The 23,864-nt window shown below is 41.3% G+C and overlaps 2 protein-coding genes across 4 annotated transcripts; both read right to left on the bottom strand.

The window, feature by feature from the left end:
* Positions 1 to 6: 6 nt before the first annotated feature.
* On the bottom strand, positions 7 to 13,504 carry LOC120018218 (phosphorylase b kinase gamma catalytic chain, skeletal muscle/heart isoform-like). Its single transcript, XM_038961294.1, has 10 exons — positions 13,309 to 13,504; positions 10,516 to 10,658; positions 7,119 to 7,297; positions 6,477 to 6,531; positions 6,168 to 6,233; positions 5,732 to 5,895; positions 4,910 to 5,000; positions 3,731 to 3,884; positions 3,142 to 3,267; positions 7 to 1,376 (listed from the first exon to the last, which is right to left on the bottom strand). The coding sequence occupies exons 2-10, from the start codon at positions 10,596 to 10,598 to the stop codon at positions 1,110 to 1,112; spliced, it is 1,185 nt and encodes a 394-aa protein (XP_038817222.1). The 5' UTR covers positions 10,599 to 10,658; positions 13,309 to 13,504; the 3' UTR covers positions 7 to 1,109.
* A 323-nt stretch (positions 13,505 to 13,827) lies between these two features.
* On the bottom strand, positions 13,828 to 23,864 carry LOC120018216 (coiled-coil-helix-coiled-coil-helix domain-containing protein 2-like). Of its 3 annotated transcripts, XM_038961290.1 has the most exons (7): positions 23,667 to 23,864; positions 22,798 to 22,915; positions 18,669 to 18,787; positions 18,497 to 18,571; positions 16,701 to 16,965; positions 16,254 to 16,476; positions 13,828 to 14,140 (listed from the first exon to the last, which is right to left on the bottom strand). In XM_038961290.1, exons 5-7 carry the CDS (start codon positions 16,941 to 16,943, stop codon positions 14,130 to 14,132), a joined length of 477 nt encoding a protein of 158 aa, XP_038817218.1. In that variant the 5' UTR covers positions 16,944 to 16,965; positions 18,497 to 18,571; positions 18,669 to 18,787; positions 22,798 to 22,915; positions 23,667 to 23,864; the 3' UTR covers positions 13,828 to 14,129. The 3 variants fall into 3 exon arrangements, with proteins under 3 accessions (XP_038817218.1, XP_038817220.1, XP_038817217.1); XM_038961292.1 differs by lacking the exons at positions 18,497 to 18,571; positions 18,669 to 18,787 and having other exon boundaries at positions 23,667 to 23,863; XM_038961289.1 differs by lacking the exons at positions 18,497 to 18,571; positions 18,669 to 18,787; positions 22,798 to 22,915 and having other exon boundaries at positions 23,667 to 23,861.

Here is a 23,864-nt window from a genome sequence, read left to right as displayed (position 1 = left end):
TTGCACCAATCACATACATCAATCAGGTTGAGATTTAATCAATGTTAGCATACAATTAAAGTCTTCTCATGCTCCCTTAAACAGTTTACAGTACATGACCAAGTACAGTATAACCCACACTATGTCAAAATAAAAATGTACATGCCGGGTTCATTGCACATACTGATCGAAGGGGAGATTCACTAGCACTAAGAAGCTTTGCATGCAGAGCAATTGTCTTTTACATAACTCTATGCATATGTAATTTGAGGCTCATATGGTTGAAATTACCTTTAACACTATCTAGGAATAATTCAGTAGGGAGCAACATTTCAGAATACATCTATATACTAGACTGGACACCATACTCATGTTGGAAAAGAATAGAGAGCCTGGATGTGTGCACTATTTCCATCTCTGAATAATCTGAGACCTGCAATACTGTATAAGCCATAGAAAAGTGATAACATTTCACTGTGGATGTCATCTAGCTATTTGTTCCATTATGTACTAAATACAGACCAATATTCCTCAGTGCAGGTGTTGGAGGGTATGGTTCTAGGATATTTCCTAAGTCTTTTAAAATCAATCCATAATTTAAAACAGTGGTTCTTAAGCCTCTGGGACCCCCCAGACGTATCACAATTTTGTATCGCTAAACTAGCTCACCTATTCAAAGGCCTGATTAGTGACGAGTTGAATCAGGTGTGGAATAGATCAAATACATGGAACGGCTGGAGGTCCCTGAGGAGAGGTTTGAGAACCACTGGTTTAAAAGACATACCAGTCAAGTGACAAATAGCTGCAATCCATTAGCATGGATTTTCACCAACCCTCCTTTCTGATACAAAGAACAAGCTATATCTATAAAGTGTCCAACCCAAAGTTTTTTTTATTATTGCGTCACACCAATGCTTTAATCGGCCCAATTTTAGACAGATGGAGTCAAATCCTGAGCCGAGGCTAATGACATACCAGCCCAATTCTGTCCTTTCTCCAGATGTGTGTACCCGTACACTCCACACACATTTAAAACCTTTGGATTTTAAAAGGATAGAGAATTGAGACAGATGGCAAGCTTATGTAGAGTCCCACCTCCCTCTTAGGACCTGGACTGAGAAACAGCATCATTACCAGGAGTGCATGGAGGAGTCCTCGGGCTCTGCAGCCATGGACAGCAAGATGGCCTTGGGAGTGTTCTCGAACAGGGCGGCTCTGTTCTGGGTCTGGCCCTTCTTGACCCAGTGGCCATAGATCTTGAAGGCACAGGCGTCAATTAGCTTGCGGATGGGCTTGATGGCGTACGGGTCACTCTTGATCACCTCCTTGGTGATCGGCTTGGCGCGGCGGTAATTACAGTAGATGCGCATCACGGCCAGCACTGTCATGCAGACGACCTGGTGACATGGTGAGAATGTGTTGGTTCTATGTACAGTCTTGGCCAAATGTTTTGAGAATGACAAATATGAATTTTCTAAGTCTGCTGCCTCAGTGTCTTCAGATATTTGTCAGATGTTACTATGGAATACTGAAGTATAATTACAAGAATTTCATAAGTGTCAAAGGCTTTTATTGACAATTACATGAAGTCGATGCAAAGTCAATATTTGCAGTGTTGACCCTTCTTTTTCAAGACCTCTGCAATCCGACCTAGCATGCTGTCAATTAACTTCTGGGCCACATCCTGACTGATGGCAGCCCATTCTTGCATAATCAATGCTTGGAGTTTGTCAGAATTGGTGGGTTTTTGTTTGTCCACCCGCCTCTTGAGGATTGACCACAAGTTCTCAATGGGATTAAGGTCTGGGGAGTTTCCTGACCATGGACCCAAAATATCGATATTTTGTTCCCCGAGCCACTTAGTTATCACTTTTGCCTTATGGCAAGGTGCTCCATCATTCTGGAAAAGGCATTGTTCGTCACCAAACTGTTCCTGGATGGTTGGGAAAAGTTGCTCTCGGAGGATGTGTTGGTACCATTCTTTATTCATGGCTGTGTTCTTAGGCAAAATTGTGAGTGAGCCCACTCCCTTGGCTGAGAAGCAACCCCACACATGAATGGTCTCAGGATGCTTTACTGTTGGCATGACACAGGACTAATGGTAGCGCTCACCTTAACTTCTTTTTTCCAGATGCCCCAAACAATCGGAAAGGGGATTCATCAGAGAAAATGACTTTACCCCAGTCCTCAGCAGTCCAATCCCTGTACCCTTTGCAGAATATCAGTCTGTCCATGATGCTTTTCCTGGAGAGAAGTGGCTTCTTTGCTGCCCTTCTTGACACCAGGCCATCCTCAAAGTCTTCGCCTCACTGTGTGTGCAGATGCACTCACACCTGCCTGCTGCCTGTACTGGTGGTTCCCCAATCCCGCAGCTGAATCAACTTTAGGAGACGGTCCTGGCGCTTGCTGGACTTTCTTGGGCGCCCTGAAGCCTTCTTCACAACAATTGATCTGCTCTCCTTGAAGTTCTTGATGATCTGATAAATGGTTGATTTAGGTACAATCTTACTGGCAGCAATATCCTTGCCTGTGAAGCCCTTTTTGTGCAAAGCAATGATGACGGCACATGTTTCCTTGCAGGTAACCATGTTTGACAGAGGAAGAACAATGATTCCAAGCACCACCCTCCTTTTGAAGCTTCCAGTCTGTTATTCGAACTCAATCAGCATGACAGAGTGATCTCCAGCCTTGTCCTCGTCAACACTCACACCTGTGTTAACGAGATAATCACTGACATGATGTCAGCTGGTCCTTTTGTGGCAGGACTGAAATGCAGTGTAAATGTTTTTGGGGGATTCAGTTAATTTGCATGGCAAAGAGGGACTTTGCAATTAATTGCAATTCATCTGATCACTCTTCATAACATTCTGGAGTATATGCAAATTGCCATCATACAAACTGAGGCAGCAGACTTTGTGAAAATTAATTTTTGTGTCATTCTCAAAACTTTTGGCCACAACTGTACATCAGACTGCATGTTAGGATTTATTTTACCTATGACTGCTATTACGGTGTCATATTGCCATCGATCCCAGTCAGTTCCGATATTGACATTTTAGAAAACTAATTTTCCATGAGGATTTCTGAACTCAAACATAAACCCCAACTGTGGTGTTGATTCCACATCACATGGGAATCTTTGTATAGTGTTGCTGCTCTTACCTTGAACCTCCTCTTGGGGGTGAAGTGTCGTACTTCAGCCACCACATACTGCTGGAAGAAGGGGTGGTTCAGGCAGTCTTGGGCTGTATAACGCTGATCTGGGTTTACCATCAACATCCTGGAGATCTGAAAACAGGGAGAGACATGAGGCAACATTTAAGGGGCAATTAAGGATTCCCCCCTCAAAAAAAGTGGCCATTCTGACAAACAGCTGAAGGATGCGACTGGAGAAATGTAGGCACTCTCAAATTAGGGGGAGGAGGAGGTAGCCTCGAGGTTAGAGGGGTGGAACCCCCGAGCTGCCAGCGAGAAAATCTGCAGGGAGTGAGCCTTCAATATCCCGTATACAACCTATCGCCGTTCTGCCATTGAGCAAGGCACTACCCCTTGTGCCCCAGGTGCACTGCTCCCAGCCTGTGATGTGTGTCAGATTGGGTACTGTGACAGCAAAAAATAAACAGTATCCGTGCAAATGGACCAATGAAGTGGATTCATTGACAGAGCTATGGATGCATCTGACTATCCTTGAGATCAGAAGTATAGTTTTAACCATGTTTTGAAGCTACAGTGTTAATCATTCCAAACCCACTAGGTCTTTGATAGTGTCGGACCGGTCGTCCCATTCAGGAGAAGATAAGTCGTAGTTCCCAGCTAGGATCATACGAAGCATCATCATCTGTTTTCTGTGCCAGAAGGGAGGGGATCCAGCCAGCAAGGTGTACAAGATCACCCCTGAACTCCATCTGGAATCACAATAAATCATCAGGATTATAGTAATACTTTTTCTAGGACTTTATTTCACCATATAATATACAGGTAACTGCCAAAATAGTGGAAACATGAGTAAATGAGGAATACAAAGTATATTGACAGAAGGTGCTTCCACACAGGTGTGGTTTATGAGTTAATTAAGCAATTAACATCCCATCATGCTTAGGGTCATGTATAAAAAGGCTGGGCAGGCTGTTATTTTGGCGGCAGGTAGCCTAGTGGTTATAGTGTTGGACTAGTAACCGAAAGGTTGCAAGATCGAATCCCCGAGATGACAAAGTAAAAATCTGTCGTTCTGCCCATGAACAAGGCAGTTAACCCACTGTTCCTAGGCCGTCATTGAAAATAAGAATTTGTTCTTAACTGACTTGTCTAGTTAAATAAAGGTAAAATAATTAATAAATACCATGGCTATGCCTCCATAGGATGACAATGCCCCCATCCACAGGGCACGAGTGGTCACTGAATGGTTTGATATGCATGAAAACGAGGTAACCATATGCCATGGCCGTCTCAGTCACCAGATCGCAACCCAATTGAGCCTGAGACAACGTTTTACACCACCATCAAAAAAACACAAAATTATGGCATTTCTCGTGGAAGAATGGTGTCGCATCCCTCCAATAGAGTTCCAGACACTTGTAGAATCTATGCGAAGGTGCATTGAACCTGTTCTGGTGGCACAACGCCCTATTAAGACACTATGTTGGTGTTTCCTTTATTTTGGCAGTTAGCTGTTAGGTACCATGTAAAAACTAGGTACCAAGTAATATTAAACTAAATAAATACTATGGAACAAGCTTAACTAAATGGATTCTTTTAGAAATAAATGTTGCACTTAAAATGGTGATTAGCGATAATATTTCCATTAAAATAAATTAAGTGCTAGAGCAGTGGGAGGACAGAGAAGTTTTATGTACAGTATTTAACCAAGATCTGGTATCCAGCGGGTAGATGGAAAGGTGAATGGGTAGTTGTGTGTAATCGGAGTACTCACATGTCGACTGCAGTCCCGTATCCCCTGTGGTTGGGGTCCATGGAGCACTCAATGATCTCAGGAGCCAGATAGCCAGGGGTCCCACACACCTCTGGTGTAGAAAACAGATAGAGGGGGCAATGCTAGGTGAATATTAGTAATAATTAATATTCTCATAATTATGAGTACAATAAATGTATATGAAAGTCTCAAGCTGATACAGGAAACATCATAGTCTACTACAGTAATTGACTGTTCTTTGCATGTTTATCATTCAACCTGAACCTATATAGTATTTGTTGACAAACGTATAAGTGTGGATTGTATTTTACCACAAAAAACTGACTGCAGTTCCTTGTCTGAAGTTCTGTGCATGCTGAGAAGTCACACATCGGCTTTTGAAAGGTCAACACATGCTCCTAATGATTTGGGAACAGCAAATAGCTCAGCAAGTGTCCTGTTGCATCTTAACCTTTGCTTGAGCTAACGACAGGGACATGACAGAAGGGGAGTGGGTTGTGGACGAGGATTTAGGTACGTTGACTAGCTAGAAAGGGTTCCACTACATAGCACTGACAGCTAGTGTTCTAACTTAGCGCCACAGCGTTCAAAACATGAGACTTCCTTCCACTGACTGAGCAGCCAGTATGAAGCGCTCATTACCTTCCGCTATAATGCTTAATTCTATGTGGTATGCAATTATGGACATGGGGTATTCTGACGACTTTCTACAATGATTTCACTGCTAATTCAGTCAGAATGAGATTGAGTGGGACAGTAATTAACTAGATTTTCTTTGCCAGTCGTAGACCCCACATCTGTTAATAGAAACTACTAACTAACCGTTGAGTGTCTGTCCGGGCTCAATCTGCAGGGAGAAGCCGAAGTCAGTGAGCTTGATGTCCATATTGTCATCCAGCAGGATATTCTCAGGCTTGAGGTCTCTGTGGATGATGTTCTGGTCGTGGAGGAATTTAACCACCTCTAGCAGGGCACGCATGATCTTCCTACAGGAAAATAGGGAAATGTTGTCCTTCTGATCTATATCTCTCACACTCCCTAAACATGCAAGACTCTTCCCATTAGGGCCAAACTAACTAGCCTCAAATCACTCAAATTCTAAAGCACTCACACAGCAAATCTCTCAATGTCCCTCAAATGTCTTAATGAACCCCTCAACCCCAAACAGTCTTGTCCAGATATACATTTTTGAGGGGACCGAACCCAGATGTACGACAATAAGATAGTGAATGAATGTGTGTGAGGTAGAGTTTCTGACCTGGTCTCCTTCTCACTCAGAGTTACTTTTTCTGTGAGGTAGTCAAACAGCTCTCCTCTCTTCATCCTGGGAGAGAGACAGATTATATTGGTATGCATACATCCTGAGGGCCAGAAAGTGTAGAGTCAAATGTACTCTGTATAATCACTTTTCAGTGCACTAAATCATCAGTGCACTAAAAATGTCACTCTTCCTTGTATCTTGATTGAAAATTGTTTTTTAAATGTTTTATAAATATTTAAAAGATTCCTTGTTAAGAAATTAACAGATTACGTGATTGTATGCTGCAGAGTCTGTCTGGATACTTACAGGTCAAACACCAGGAAGAAGAAGGCTTTGGACTCATAGCAGTCCTTCAACTGGACTGTGGAGAGATAATAGGCCTGTTATGATGTATGTCTACAACCAGTAGAACAGATAGCCCAATTGTTTCACAAATTGGTATTTTGACCAATCAGATCAGCTCTGAAAAGATCTGCTGTGAAAAGATCTGATGTGATTGGTCAAAAGACCAATTAGTGGGGGGAAAAAACAGAATTTGGCTGCCTGTGTAAACACAGCCATAGAGTTACACAGATGTTATATTATCAATTTGACCTTTTCTAGCTAAACAAGTGATGCGCAGTCAATATGGTTATGAAGCAGTAGAGGAGAGCAAATGCTAAAGTTGTCCAACCCTCTAGGATGCATAGACATAACCTTTGAACAAAGTTATTGTAAAATAACTTCAGAGATCCACGTCAATGTGCTCCACACTCCATATTAGACCAGATGAGTGAATAATGTTTTTATAGGGCCCATTTTCCGAATCCAGATTAAGCCTACTCCAGGAATAGGCTAGATGGATGTGTGAGTTTCTTCCTCAAGTTTTTTCAAGTAGTTTTGTTGTTATACACATTAAGTTCCATTAAAGTGTCAATAATGTACGCATTGTGGTGTTATTTTGCTTACTGATGTTGTCCATTCCATAGACTTTCTTGAGAATATCAATCTCCTTCACTGTGGCCTCTTTGATCTCCTCGATCTCTGCAGCCGAGATCTTGTCAGAAGGAGTGACGTCAATGATTTTGACCGCATAGTCCTGTTGGGTTTGTTTATGAATACAACGTCGCACCACGCTACTCACCCCCCTGAAGCACAAGGACAGAAAAACAAACAGCATCATATCTAAAGGTAGTAAATTACATCACACACATTTCAAGTTATTTTATTTGTACAGCTGAATACTCAAGTGGAACTTATTTTGTTAGATTTGTTCCATTGCAAAGAAACAACGGAAATGTGCCCCACCAGGGATTTGAATCCACAACCCTCTGATCATCACTTTCTAGGATGTCATCTCAGACACCCAGAACTAAAATCTTGTGGAATTGCGTCAAATATTTAAGATTCAATTCTGTGGGGAGCATAGATGTACTATAATTACAAGGGAGACGTGTTAGAAAATGTACTAACGGGACTAGCGAAATCTCAAACTCTCTAAATTGAAATGTAGCTAGTTTCGTGCAAATCTATGGGCAAAATGTCCCCTCCCCTGTTCTGCGTACCAGAACAAAGTTCCTTGTTGGTCGTCGCGTTCCAGTCTGTCGACAGATGCAACTACCATTTATGTTACGTGCATCTGTCCACGAGAGATTATATAGGATGTAATACAACTCTAAATAAACCAATACAGGACACAATGTGTATCTAATGCAGAACATATACTAGAGCTAAAATCTCACAAGGCTGAGACTGATTGTCTATCCCTATCAGATAAAATATTTGAAATATCTGAAGCACAGCTTTATATATTAAGGCAGCCTCAAAAACATGTTCATCCTTACCATTTTCTTTTTGAGAACCTTCTCCACCTTCTCTGTTAGTTGTAGTATGATGCTGGCAACAACAGGGTTGTGGTGGGTTTTATTCTCATGTGGCCCACATACTAAATGTGTTTTTTATGTACAAAAAACGATGATGAATTATCTTGTCTTTGATCTGTCCTGTCTTTGTTAACGTTCTGTGATACTTGTGAGAAACAATGGCAAAAAACTAAAATAAACAGGGAAAGCGTAAATACTGGACTAAGATTGAATGCTACTACACTCAGCTCTGACGCTTGTCAGATGTGGCAGGGCTTGCAAACTATTACAGACTACAAAGGGAAACCCAGCCGCGTGCTGCCCAGTGACGCGAGCCTACCAGACGAGCTAAATGCCTTTTATGCTTGCTTCGAGGCAAGCAACACTGAAGCATGCATGAGAGCACCAGCTGTTCCAGACGACTGTGTGATCATGCTCTCCGTAGCCGATGTGAGTAAGACCTTTAAACAGGTCAACATTCACAAGGCCGCAGGGCCAGACGGATTACCAGGACGTGTACTCAGAGCATGCGTGGACCAACTGGCAAGTGTCTTCACTGACATTTTCAACCTCTGCCTGACGAGTCTGTAATACCTACATGTTTCAAGCAGACCACCATAGTGCCTGTGCCCAAGAACATTAAGGTAACCTGCCTAAATGACTACCGCCCCGTAGCACTCACGTCAGTAGCCATGAAGTGCTTTGAAAGGCACCTCCCTCTGCAACTGGATCCTGGACTTCCTGACGGGCCGCCCCCAGGTGGTAAGGGTAGGCAACAACACATCTGCCCCGCTGATCCTCAACACGGGGGCCCCTCAGGGGTGCATGCTCAGTTCCCTCCTGTATTCCCTGTTCACCCACGACTGCGTGGCCAAGCACGACTCCAACACTATCATTAAGTTTGCTGATGACACAACAGTGGTAGGCCTGATCACCAACAACAATAAAACAGCCTATAGGTAGGAGGTCAGAGACCTGGCAGTGTGGTGCCAGGACAACAACCTCTCCCTCAACGTGAGCAAGACAAAGGAGATGATTGTGGACTACAGGAAAAGGGGGGCCGAACACGCCTCCATTCACATCGATAGACTGTAGTGGAGCAGGTCAAGAGTTTCAAGTTCTTTGTTCTCCACATCACCAACAAACTATCATGGTAAAAACACCCCAAGACAGTCGTGAAGAGGGCACGACAAAACGTTTTACCCCTCAGGAGACTGATTTGGCATGGGTCCCCAGATCCTCAAAAGGTTCTACAGCTGCACCATCGAGAGCATCCTGACCGGTTGCATTACCGCCTGGTATGGCAACTGCTCTGCATCCGACCGTGAGGCGCTACAGAGGGTAGTGCGTACGGCCCAGTACATTACTAGAGGCCAAGCATCCTGCCATCCAGGATCTCAATACCAGGCGGTGTCAGAGGAAGGCCCCAAAAAATGTCACAGACTCCAGTCACCCAAGTCATAGACTGTTCTCTCTGCTACTGCACGGCAAGCGATACCAGAGCGCCAAGTCTAGGTCCAAAAGGCTCCTTAACAGCTTCTACCCCCAAGCTATAAGACTGTTGAACAATTAATCAAATGGCCACCTGGACTATTTACATTGTCACCCCCATTTGATTTTACACAGCTGCAACTCGCTATTTATCATCTATGCATAGTAACTTTACCCCTACCTACATGAACAAATGACCTTGACTAACCTGTACCCCCGCACATTGACTCGGTACTGGTACCCCCTGTATATAGCCTCTGTATTGTTATTTTATTGTGTTACTTTTTATTTGATTAGATTTTTTACTTTAGTTTATTTAGTAAATATTTTCTTAACTATTTTTTAAACTGTATTATTGGTTAAGGGCTTGTTAGTAAGCATTTCACGGTATGGTCTACCTACACCTGTTGTATTCGGCGCATGTGACAAATAAAATTGGATTTGAAAATAAAGAAATTGCTTTATCACACAAGTGGCCCCGTGTGAATCCGAGTGGGATGACATAATGACTACTAGCTGACCAATCACTAGTACTGTTCAGTGCCAAAACCTTTGTCCTTAAACACGCTCAAATGAATGCCGCCCAGCTCAACAATGCATAGTTTAGTTACGTAATGGCATACCTCTCTTGATTAACAAACAACACACAGTGATACGACACAAAGGATGTCCCTGATGACAGGGTTTAATGGTGAGTTCCCAGAACCCCAACTCCCTTCCATAAGCAGTCTAGACTGAGGGGTGGTCGATGTGTGTTTAGAGTTTCTGTTTTTTATTATTTCTGTTCTCGTCTGGTCCCAGATCATTTTGGGCTGTATAGCCAACTCATATGGTCCTTGTGATGCATTGCCAAACATTGTTGAGTTGAAATGCGAGTTTGTTACAGGTGTACAGCGAAAACAGACCTGGGGCCAGGCTATTTCTATGCAGTGAATTAATAGAAAATACCTTCATGTTCTTTTTACCTCATGTACATGTAAACAATCCCATATGACATACAAATGATACCATACCTTCCCAGGATCTCCTTGGGGTCATATTTGCCATAGAACTCCTGAGCTCCCACCCAATCCGGGATCTCGTCCTCTTTGGTCATGTTGGCGTGACTGGTTATCCAAGGAAACTAGACTATTGTACTGCTGCTGCTGACAACAAGCTGGGAACAAGAAAACACACGGCAAACTCACTTTCTCATTAAACTAAGCTGTATTTGTGAAGTTGATTGCCCTTTTAACAAAAAGTTTAGTAAGTTTGATTTTACTTATACAGTGAAATGTATGAAATTTAAAGTAAAAATGTAATTCCACCTAAAATAATTCCATTCTAAACTCCTAACAGCAATATAGGCAAGCACATAGGAGACAATTGATGTAGGTTTTTGGTGACAGTAGCCCAATTGTTTGACAATGGTTGTGTATGTATGTACAGTTGAAGTCGGAAGTTTACATACACTGAGGTTGGAGTCATTAAAACTTGTTTTTCAACCACTCCACAAATGTCTTGTTAACAAACTATAGTTTTGGCAAGTCGATTAGGACATCTACTTTGTGCATGACACAAGTAATGTTTCCAACAAATGTTTACAGACAGATTATTTCACTTAAAATTCACTGTATCACAATTCCAGTGGGTCAGAAGTTTACATACAGTAAGTTGACTGTGCCTTTAAACAGCTTGGACAATAACATAAATTGATGTCATGCCTTTAGAAGCTTCTGATAGGCTAACTGACATCATTTGAGTCAATTGGAGGTGTACCCGTGGATGTATTTCAAGGCCTACCTTCAAACTCAGTGCCTCGTTGCTTGACATCATGGGAAAACCATGAGAAATCAGCCAAGACCTCAGAAAAAAAATTGTAGACCACAAGTCTGGTTCATCCTTGGGAGCAATTTCCAAATGCCTGAAGGTACCACGTTCATCTGTACAAACAATAGTACGCAAGTATAAACACCATGGGGACCCCTCAGCCGTCATACCACTCAGGAAGGAGACGCGTTCTATCTCCTAGAGATGAACGTACTTTGGTGCGAAAAGTACAGATCAATCCCAGAACAACAGTAAAGGACCTTGTGAAGATGCTGGAGGAAACAGGTACAAAAGTATCTATATCCACAGTAAAACGAGTCCTATATCGACATAACCTGAAAGGCCGCTCAGCAAGTAAGCCACTGCTCCAAAACCGCCATAAAAAATCCAGACTACGGTTTGCAACTGCACATGGGGACAAAGATTGTATTTTTTTGGAGAAATGTCCTCTGGCCTGATGAAACAAAAATAGAACTGTTTGGCCATAATGACCATCGTTATGTTTGGAGGAAATAGGGGGAAGTTTGCAAGCCGAAGAACACCATCCCAACCGTGAAGCACGGGAGTGGCAGCATCATGTTGTGGGGGTGCTTTGCTGCAGGAGGGACTGGTGTACTTCACAAAATAGATGGCGTCATGAGGTAGGAAAATGATGTGGATATATTGCAGTACCATCTCAAGACATCAGTCAGGAAGTTAAAGCTTGGTCGCAAATGGGTCTTCCAAATGGACAATGACCCCAAGCATACTTCCAAAGGTGTGGCAAAATGGCTTAAGGACAACAAAGTCAAGGTATTGGAGTGGCCATCACAAAGCCCTGACCTCAATCCCATAGACAACTTGTGGGCAGACCTGAAAAAGCGTGTGCAAGCAAGGAGGCCTACAAACCTGACTCAGTTACACCAGCTCTGTCAGGAGGAATGGGCCAAAATTCACCCAATTTATTGTGGGAAGCTTGTGGAAGGCTACCTGAAACGTTTGACCCAAGTTAAACAATTTAAAGGCAATGCTACAAAATACTAATTGAGTGTATGTAAACTTCTGACCCACTGGGAATGTGATTAAAGAAATAAAAGCTGAAATAAATCACTCTCGACCATTATTCTGACATTTCACATTCTTAAATTAAAGTGGTGATCCTAACTGACCTAAAACAGGTTAATTTTACTGGGATTAAATGTCAGGAATTGTGAGAAACTGAGTTTAAATGCATTTGGCTAAGGTGTATGTAAACGTCCGACTTCAACTGTATGTATGTGTAAACAGAACAGGTAAACCCGGGATAGAGCTGCAGATGCCATGTTGAACTGGTTTAAATACGAGCTATATAATGACATTTAGAAGCTCCGCCCCCAGCCCCGGTGGCCATGATCAGAGGGAAATAACGTGTGACAGAATATAATAGATATAGCTAGGCTATTTCTCATTACACTAGGTTATTCATAAACCCATGAAAATATATATATTTTTTAATAATATTGATTTAGCCTACGCATTATGCTGCGTTCAGGTACTAATCGGAACTAGGAAACTCGGAAATGTGCGACTTACTAACTGGTTGTAGTTATACACGTGCCGCGTGTATAAAGTCGGACATTTGAGTTTCCTAGTTACGACTGGCACGTGAATAAACGCAACATTATATAATGATTACATTTTTGTTAAAAGTATTCCAGAAATATTTTATGGACTAATGTAACCATGCCCATATATAATTAATCTACCATCATAATGCATGCGAGCATTGAATTTTGTGGAATACACAAGATACAGTATTGTTCTGTTCTGAGTGGGTCGAGCATCATAAGCCTGTTACACTATTACACAATTTCCAGCATTGTTACAAATTAACCGATTGAATCGCAAGCCATTTTGGAAACAAATCTTATAAATCAGCCATCAACTGCTGTCGTGCATTTCACTCATCACTATTTGACCTTTTAAATCGCGGTCTTGTCAAGTTGAACAAACACGAAATTCCCACGATCAACACTCACCGTATCAAGCAATGCGTGTTTAGTCCTTACAATGCAGTTAAATCCATCATAATTCAAACACTTCATAAAAATAAGGAACAAACGAGCAACTGGCTCACTAACGATATCAACACAGTTGGTAAATCTTCATGGTGGACTGTGCTAGATTAGGAAAAGGGCGAATGCTAATGTCAGATGCCAAAAATAAATCCGTGCTAGTTGAAGAGCACAGGCCTTTACGCATGTACACATATCTTCTTCCTATTCATGAAATAACACCTCGGTTTACATTCTAATCAGGACATCCCCGCTAATAGTTTGCATGCAACACCGTCTCAGATAATTGAATGGGCACAACAGGTGGCACATAAATGTACTGTAGTAGTACTTCAATAAAATAAAATAGCATACAAATAACTGCATGTTTTTCTTGCTCTAGTCTAGTGTTCCACAAGGATGATCCAATGTATGTAATACTTCATCACATTATCACTGTGTGCAAAAGAGCCATCAGGGATGAGAGAACAAGAGATACCAAGATTATTTAATGTGATTCACATCAGCTTTATTAGATCCTATGCTTGTTACAAGCAAATTGTGACTGTACAACCCTAATCCAGATATGATGGAAATGGGTGGACAAAGGGAAAAATTAAAACTTGCAACAAACCAAACAAATTTAAACATATACATAACTTATTACAAGCTTCACAGCATCAACCTGAGAAATGCTTTTATTGTTCATATGATTAAGTTATTTGATCAACTGTCAAAACAAATGACTTGTTTAGTAGTATTGTGTGTATGTGTGTTCAGCGTTGATGGGGTTGTTCGTCTCCCTCTCAGGACATCCCTGTGGAGGGAAATAAAAAAACATTACATTAGGGAACATTTTACATATTTTGTAGTTTTTACTTGATCGATTTAGTGAAGTCATTGAGATGGAGAGACAGATGAGAGGGACTCCAGGGGGCATGTGTGGTAGCAGCACTACCACTAGACCAGCACAACATTAGGGAAACATTTTTTAACCAGCGACGCCCTCACTGGAAATGGGAGGCAGTCCTTACAGTGAAATCAAAAGTGTGAGCACCTGGCATGAGCTCCTACATATTTCATGATTTAATGTCCCATAGTGCTACATCATCCTATGGCCACTCCGTGTATTGCATACATTTGTAGTTAAATATCTTGGGGACCAAGAATATTGAGTGCGACCCCGTAACTATTATGAACATATGAGGATATACATTAAAGTGGAACTGGCAGCCGTTTTAATTACTTTGCAGATATGAAACAAACAATCATAGCAGTAAAATATAACATTTCCAGTTTAAGTTTGAAAAATAGGTTATATTTAACTCAATTCCATGACATAGAGAAAGCATTGTTGGCAGAATAGATGGATGCAGTTCAATTCATGGTTAATATAATTCACCAATACATTTCTTGTTAGTCCAACAAATACTGCTATCAGGGTACATTGTTTGCTTCCTCCAGCCATTAGGGATGCACGGTTTCAGTTTTAAAACTCAATATTTTGGACAAAAACTGACAAATGTAACTAAGGCTAGGAATGTTAATAGAATGAAACTAGCAAGTGCAATGTTCACAAATCAGTCATAACGTGGCTAATTGGCTAGCTTATCTATTTATGCAGCTATTTATTTACCAATCTAAAAACACGGAGCCTAACGTTATCTGGCTAGCTGCTAGGAGGATGTCATTGGACAAGTGGACAACTTTCTACCCCACATTTCATTTTTCTGTGGCTACAGCTAGAAATGCAGGTCTCATTTGGTTAGCTAGCATGACGTGAATCACTTGCTAGCTATGCTAAACTTGGAACGACTGTAATCTACAGTTACCATATCTTAGTTGTCAATCAAATGTATTTGGCATCGATCAAATGGGCAAGTTCCCATTCGTTGTCAAAACGTGGGTTGGGACAATCATGCATTGGCAGGCAAGCTGCAGAAGGGCGAGGAGGCTACTATTCCCCATCGTTTATCATTGCAATTTTTGACAGCTAACTACAAGCTGATAAAGTTTGAGAGGGTTTATCTACTGTTCCCTCATCTCGCTCTGACTAACAGTTGTTGATCTTGTTGTTGTTGATGTGCATAGGCAACTGAGGGAGAGCGAGCCTACCTTTTCATGGTTGTTAGATCAATAGGGCTGTAAAGTTCCCAAAAGTAAGAGGACTCCTGTGGTATTTACATATTTGCAGAAATCCATTCAGGTGTATTTAGTAGCTTTTGGCGAATGCTTTCTAATGATCTAAAGTCACACTGTTGCTACTGCCTGTAAACACAGTCCAGTGTGGCAAATGGCTTATTTGTATATAGGCCTATTGTAGCTCTGATTGGCTATGACACACCAGTCTGTGTAGAGTCCAGTCCTGGGCAATATATTTTTTTAATTAGGTTTTATTTAGTGCAATGTCTAATAATTGGCAAAACGTACAGCCACTTTCACACAAATGCCTTACTCTGTCATTCCCTAACATTCTATGAATGTGTGAAAATGACCTAAGTGCTCGCTTGTCAAAAAAATCAAATGTATATGAACAATTTTTAATAAGATCACATGTTGCTAAAACGGTCAGTTCCACTTTAAAGTGGGCCTAGCTACACATTTTGTAGGGCTTTCAACAAATCTGCTCAGTTGACTCAAGAGTCAGACTTAATTGAATGAATGCCAGACACCTACAGAACACCATCCAGGAACCAGACTGAAGAACACAAGCTGCCATAAAACCTCATCTTAATCCTATTCCAAAAGGTGACACCAGGGAAGGCAAGGGATAGGCAACAAGTCAACTGATAACATCTAATGAATGCATATAGGTAATGATACAAATTCACTATTTAACATTTTCAGGGACACAAAGCACCCTCTTTTACACAAATATTTCCATTAACAGGTAAGATTGTATTAACACACATACACACACTTAAACTCACCATTGGATAACTTGCACTGCTTGAGCACCTCGCTGAAGCCTTCACAGAGTTTCGGGTCACTCTGGGTCTGAGCACACTCAATAAACTGCTTGAACTCGTAGGAGCAGGTTCCCTGCTGTGGAGCAGGCTCCTGCTTGAACATGGACTGGGGCTGCTGCTGATACTGTGCTGGCTGGTACATGGGTGGCTGTTGGTACTGCTGCTGGTACTGCTGGGGCTGCTCCTGAGAAACATAATAAAGCATTTGAGGTTAGTGTTGATTTTATTCTCAACTGTTTAGATGCCCATTCTTTAAGGACTGGCACAGGGTATAATCCTCCATGGTTTATCCTCTCTCTCACACTCTCATCACTACCATTACTAACTAGGCTACATGACACAAAGCCACGATATTGATTATATTATCGTGGCCCAGTCACTCACTGTGATTAAGCAGTGATCACCTACCTGGTAGGTGACATCAGGCTTGGCAGCCTCCTGGCTTCCCCCGCCTCCACCCATCCCTCCAGTCATTGCGTGGCCGATCATGTGCCCTGCGGCTGAGCCAACGGCTACCCCAGCGGCTGTGGTGGCCATCTGCGCAAACATGCCTGGCTGCCGGGGAGCAGCAGCGGCTGGGGCAGCCATGGCGGACGGAGGGGCACGGGCAGGCGCTGGAGCGTAGGATGGTGGGGGTGCAGCCCTGGCCATGGGAGGAGGCGGTGGGGATATCCTGGTTTGAGAGAAAGAGAGAGATGAGCAATCAAGTGTCAAATCAATCATGCTCACTGAAGAACTTGAATTAGGTCCATTAGCAGCATCCATTTCAGTAAATTACTCTTGGTCAATTCAGTAACATATAATTAGGGTAGTGTAAAGATTAACCTACCAGATTCAGTACATTTAGTTCTTTAATTGATTATTAGTTTCACCTTTCACTTAACGTCATTAGCAGGTGTCTAGCAACCTAGCTAGCTACATAACGTTATTTGTTATCTAGCTAACTATAATAACTTTGAAATAGAACCGAGGTAGACAGTTTCAGGTTGGATATTCGCCTGTAGTTTTCCTTACGTCCACTAACAGCAGGTAGCGACCGTCAACATAGTGAGAAATGAAAATGTTCACATTTCAATAGCTCTTTAACCATTACTCCAAACACTTTCAAAACTGGTTGTAGCTAACCCGATGGCATAGACACACATTGCACACCCTTTAGTTTGTCCATTTTCATCTCATGGTTTTACAATAATTTTTCTAAATGTACAATTTCAATAGCTCCTTGGTCATGTGACCTAGTGTCCACTGACTACCCTTCTATATTGCACTCTTGTTTGTGTACTGTAAAATCACATGGTGTAATGTACATTTTTCAGTTTCAAATTTGCAATAGCTCCTTGGTCATGTCAATTACACACCTAAGAAGCATACAGTGGATATACACCCATATTGCATAACCTCTAGTCATGTATCTTCTATATTGTTGCTCATTAATATTAGTTTGACAATTAGGGGGTTCAGTCCAGTGTTGTGTTTACCATTTTCTTTAATATTTATCTCCAATAATTGGTAGTTTTTATTTATTTTCTGTTTTTTATTTTATTTTTCCACAGTATTTAACAGTGGCACACAATAGGAGAGAGACAGATAATATCTACTTTCGTCGTTAATATCAACTATAAAGGAAAAGGGCAAAGTACGAGAGTCATGCTATTAATTGTCCAAAGCAGGGATGGAGTGAGCTGGTGAGGTAGGCTGCAGTGGGTTTGCTGGTCAATACATATACTGAACATGTAACCACAGTAATGGTGGCCAGTAAATCAATGAATAAAAATGTAATATTGACAAATTAAAAAGAAATTGTAGACCTTTAATCTTTTCCAACATGTCAACAGACACTTAACTTCAATTAAGTATGAAACATTTCACAGTGTTAACTTTCTCTTTATCCCTGGTTGATGTACATTTCAGAGCCTCTTCAGTGTGGATAGGTTATAGCATACATTTTCAACAACAGACTGCACTTCCAGTTTGTGTTCTTTACTCAGTTGAACTCGTCTTCATTCCTAGGCACAGCACATGGAACCTCAGTTGGCATGCAAAACATTCAATCAAAACAAAGCATAACATGTTATAAATAATATCAAATATCAATGCAGTATGATGAATGACAAATTAGCCATCCATTGTGTTATATCATAAATTGTCTTACATGCCGTCACTGTTGTCAAAAGATTATAAACATGTTAAATAAAGTTACTAACCCAGTCAGTCTTTGGGCCACATCCAGGTTCTTTTATCAGTGGCACACATGAAGCAGTTGTTGGCTTTGTTGAACTCTGAAATCATAGGCATGAACTGAACATATGGCTGTCCCACACAACTACATAAAAATAAATAATTTACATTTACTTTGAATTAAATGTCATTACATACCAGACATTTTTAGTATGTCCTCAGCCATTTCTTTTTGCAGTTGCTCCATGTGTTTTTGAAATTTCCATATCAATTTGGGAGGGGATGTTGGGGAAGTTCTGTGCAACTTCCTTGGCCATCTACATCAAAAAATAAAATAGTTTTTGACCTAATTGTCACATAACAGCTAACCATTCATTATTGAAAATATAACTATCAAGCCTGCAATATAAAGACCCCACAGCTGAAGGTGTCCTGCTGCATGGTGTGAGTTATTTCCCCTCCTTTACACTTTATGTCCAACCAGTTGTCTTTTCCATGGCAGGATCTTCTCATTTTGAAGTATTCTCTTTATGTAAAAATAATGGAATTATGATTAGTTATAGGCAAATGACTACACAAGCCAAATTTGTATGCTGTTTTCCTTATCACTATAATCTAGTCGTAATTTATTAGTAGAGGTAATTTCCTTTATGCCCCATTCTACACACAGCCTAAATTATAGGCACTGAACCATTTACAGGACAATAATAAAAGTAGCATATAGGATCCAACCCTATCACAGAGTGAAGAAATGTAGAGCATTTGTAGACTTTAAGAAAAAAATATTAAGTGAGTTTCATCAGTACGTGCTTAAAGAAAGTCATATCACAAAGATCACAGATGACAGTGCCCACCAAATCTATGACAATAGAGAATGAATTGTAAGCACCAAAATGTGTTTGTCAAAATAATATCTAAAAATGTCAGTTGTTGAACATAATACTTCTATTTGCAATAGCAATTTATGATATATGCAGTTGAGGAATATTCCATGTACCAACACTACATGTAGGACAAACATAAGACATTCCCACATACAGTATTTTTTATTTCACCTTTATTCAACCAGGTAAGCCAGTTGAGAACAAGTTCTCATTTACAACTGCGACCTGGCCAAGATAAAGCAAAGCAGTGTGACAAACAACAACACAGAGTTACACATGGAATAAACAAACGTACAGTCAATAACACAATACAAAAGTCTATATACAGTGTGTGTAAATTAAGTAAGATTAGGGAGGTAAGGCAGTAAATAGGCCGTAGTGGTGAAATAATTACAATTTAAAATAAACACTGGAGTGAGATGTGCAGAAGATAAATGTGCAAGTAGAGATACTGTGGTGCAAAAAAAATGAAAAATATAAATAAAATAAATAACAATATGGGGATGAGGTAGTTGGATGGGCCATTTACAGATGGGCTACGTACAGGTGCAATGATCTGTAAGCTGCTCTGATAGCTGATGCTTAAAGATCGAGGGAGATATGAGTCTCCAGCTTCAGTGATTTTTGCAATTCGTTCCAGTCATTGGCAGCAGAGAACTGGAAGGAAAGGCAGCCAAAGGAGGAATTGGCTTTGGGGGTGACCAGTGAAATATACCTGCTGGAGCGCGTGCTGCTATGGTGACCAGTGAGCTGAGATAAGGTGGGGCTTTACCTAGCAAGGACTTATAGATGACCTGGAGCCAGTGGGTTTGGCGACGAATATGAAGCGAGGGCCAGCCAACGAGAGCATACAGGTCGCAGTGGTGGGTAGTATATGGGCTTGGTGACAAAACGGATGGCACTGTGATAGACTGCATCCAATTTGCTGAGTAGAGTGTTGGAGGTTATTTTGTAAATGACATCGCCAAAGTCAAGGATCAGTAGGATAGTCAGTTTTACTAGGGTATGTTTGGCAGCATGAGTGAAGGATGCTTTGTTGCGAAATAGGAAGCCGATTCTAGATTTAATTTTGGATTGGAGATGCTTAATATGAGTCTGGAAGGAGAGTTTACAGTCTAGCCAGACACCTAGGTATTTGTAGTTGTCCACATATTCTAAGTCAGAACCGTCCAGAGTAGTGATGTTAGGTGGGTGGGCAGATGCGGGCAGCGATCGGTTGAAGAGCATGCATTCAGTTTTACTTTCATTTAAGAGCAGTTGGAGGCCACGGAAGGAGAGTTGTATGGCATTGAAGCTCGTCTGGAGGTTAGTTAACACAGTGTCCAAAGAATGGCCAGAAGTATACAGAACGATGTTGTCTGCGTAGAGGTGGATCAGAGAATCACCAGCCACAAGAGCAACATCATTGATGTATACAGAGAAAAGAGTCGGCCCGAGATTTGAACCCTGTGGCACCCCCACAGAGACTGGCAGAGGTCCGGACAACAGGCCCTCCCATTTGACACACTGAACTCTGTCTGAGAAGTAGTTGGTGAACCAGGCAAGGCAGTCATTTGAGAAACCAAGGCTGTTGAGTCTGCTGATAAGAATGTGGAGATCGACCGAGTCGAAAGCCTTGGCCAGGTCGATGAATACGGCTGCACAGTATTGTCTTTTGTCGATGCCGGACCCATTACGGACGCAGGCAATGAGGCAGTGATCGCTGAGATCCTGGTTGAAGACAGCAGAGGTGTATTTAGAGGACAGGTTGGTCAGGATGATATCTATGAGGGTGACCATGTTTACGGATTTGGGGTTGTACCTGGTAGCTTCCATGATAATTTGGGTGCGATTGAGGGCATCTAGTTTAGATTGTAGGACGGCCGGGGTGTTAAGCATATCCCAGTTTAGGTCACCTAACATTACAAACTCTGAAGATAAATGGGGGGCAATTAATTCACATATGGTGTCCAGGGCGCAGCTGGAGGCTGAGGGGGGTCTGTAACAAGCGTCAACAGTGAGAGACTTATTTCTGGAAAGGTGGATTTTTTAAAGTAGGAGCTCGAACTGTTTGGGCACAGAACTGGATAGCATGACAGAACTCTGTAGGCTCTCTCTGCAGTAGATTGCAACTCCTTCCCCTTCGGCAGTTCTATCTTGGTAGAAAATGTATACACATACAGAGGCATTTTCAGCTATGATTTTACCACTCAGAATCCAGAATGGATATGACAATGGGGCCAGCACAGGATGTAATACACGCTTACAACAATCTACTTTTTGATCTTCTTGACTTCTTATCTGGTAAACTGCTACTATGTGTCAAGAAAAGAGACCCAATTAGGGGTTAGTGTACTCCAGTAAAAAAGGGCTGAAAACTATTGCCCTGTGTCCCCGTTCATAGGGGCATGAGAGATTAGTCAGTGGTAGAATTGAGTTGGCACTTTATTGGCCCAAACACCCATAGACCCACAAGGTTGAGGTTACTCATGGACTGTAATTAGTAATAAAAAATGGTTTGTATTGATGCATTTTGTCTTCTAACTGTCCAAGAATAGGATCCAAAGTGTTAGGAAATATTTGTTCCCATAAATACAAAGGAGGATGTCTCTCCTCATACCTCTGGCACTTTAGTCAGACTGGCTCTGTGGTGCAAAGTCTGGCAATCAGGAGAGAATACATACAGGTCAACGGTGCCAATTGAAAGTCAAGGGGTGTGTCTGTGCCTTTTTGGATTACTCTCTCTTTACAGAGATCCCCTGTGGTTCAAGTCTGCTCTGCGCATGTCTGAAAGTGACAGAGCCAGCATCCAAGAGAGTTTCACAGTATGTCATAAACTATTACACTTATGAATGTATGTAAAATGCTAATATGTATTAGATCCAGTACAATGGAATAACTAAGACCTGAATTTGAATGCAGCTTGTTCCGATTCCTCCTTCTCTTTCTGTAAAGCAGGGTCAACCAAAAACACTTGGCCTGATGGTTCATGCAGATACTGGGGAAGCAATATAGAAATGTATTGACCCCTTAAATGATTTTACTATTAAATGACCCATATCACAACCCTCATACCTCTTCACAAAAATGTACCTAAATCAATTTTGGAAAAAGGATTTTACTCACAAAAGACGTAGGAATTTATTTTCCCCAGTTAGAAATAGTAGGCCATGCATCAAATAACTATTTTCATCAGAAAAACTAACCCTCAAATGCAATATTGCATTTTGTAAGTTGTCTGCAGGTGGCTTGTTGTGAATGCACTCAAATATCAAGTCATTATCAGGTTATGTAAACTGCGTTCTAATACTCAACGTAGAAGGATTTGTCTTAATGTACAGTATATGAAAGTGATGCTATGGAAATAATTCTTTCACATTATCAAGCTCACTGTGACTGACAAATCACTGCCTATTACTGTGATTAAAAAGAGCATATGAAACATTGTTTTTCATGAGGCCTACCTGTGCGCCTTCCTTTAAGCACCTCTCCTGTCCTCGATCCATACCACATACAGCCATTTGCAGATCTTTTCAGTGTCCATGTGAAAGATGGTTATTGCGAGGACGGAACATTTGTTGACTTAAAAAGAAAAATGTTAACACCCATGTCAAATGAAGGCCTGCAAAGCTTACAGATTTAAGTCTAATAGCATGAGATGAAAGTAGACAGAGTGTGCAATATGAAGTGGACATTCTGAACCTTGTTTGAAGTCACTAGGTCACATGACCAAGGAGCTATTGAAATTCTGAATTGACAAATTAATGTAAAACCATATGAGATGAAAATAGACAAACTAAAGGGTGTGCAATGTGTAGACCCACTGAGTGGACATTCTGAACCTTGTTTGAAGTCAGTAGATCACATGACCAAGGAGCTATTGAAATTTGAATGTAAAAAAAAGTTCGTACTTTGTTTACGCTCCCTAACTAATTCAACAAAATTATGCTCACATTTCCACATGTTTATTAACTTTGGAAAGCGAATTAATGTCCAAATCGTGAAAATAACCTGTGCAATGTTGTGGGCAATTTTTCCAACATCGTGACACTTATTTGGAGTCTGTGGCTCAAGTGGTTTGAAAGCTATTGAGGTTTGAAAGCGCGAATATCCGTCGAATCTCCAACTTGAAACTGTCTTTACCTCGGTTGAAATAAACGGTGTCTATCAAGTATTAAAATATAGACTGGGCAACACAGGGAAGGGATGCAAGCCTAGCGAGTAAGTAATGTCAGGCAGCTGCTTGATGCTAAGTTAACTAGTTACTGTATTAACGTTAGCTAGCTGGCAATGCGTTATTAATATCATTATTTTTCAATTTGCATAACGTTACCTGGCTGGAGTGGCCATTCTTGACGTCCGGCTTCTGCTTCCTCTTGGCATTTTCAATTGATAAAGCTAGCTAGTGAAATATAACAAGAAAATGCCTTCGTGTTTGAAGAAAGCGACTCAGTACAGTTGCTAATGTGTCTGTCTAATCGACCTTCGTAGGAATAAAAAAAGACTGGTGTTCCAGAACTAACTACCGTGT

This window comes from Salvelinus namaycush, chromosome 23 (genome assembly GCF_016432855.1).
Source record: "Salvelinus namaycush isolate Seneca chromosome 23, SaNama_1.0, whole genome shotgun sequence".
Lineage (NCBI taxonomy): Eukaryota > Metazoa > Chordata > Actinopteri > Salmoniformes > Salmonidae > Salvelinus > Salvelinus namaycush.
The sequence above is the reverse complement of the archived record's forward strand: the minus strand, read 5'-3'. Positions and strand labels throughout refer to the sequence as shown.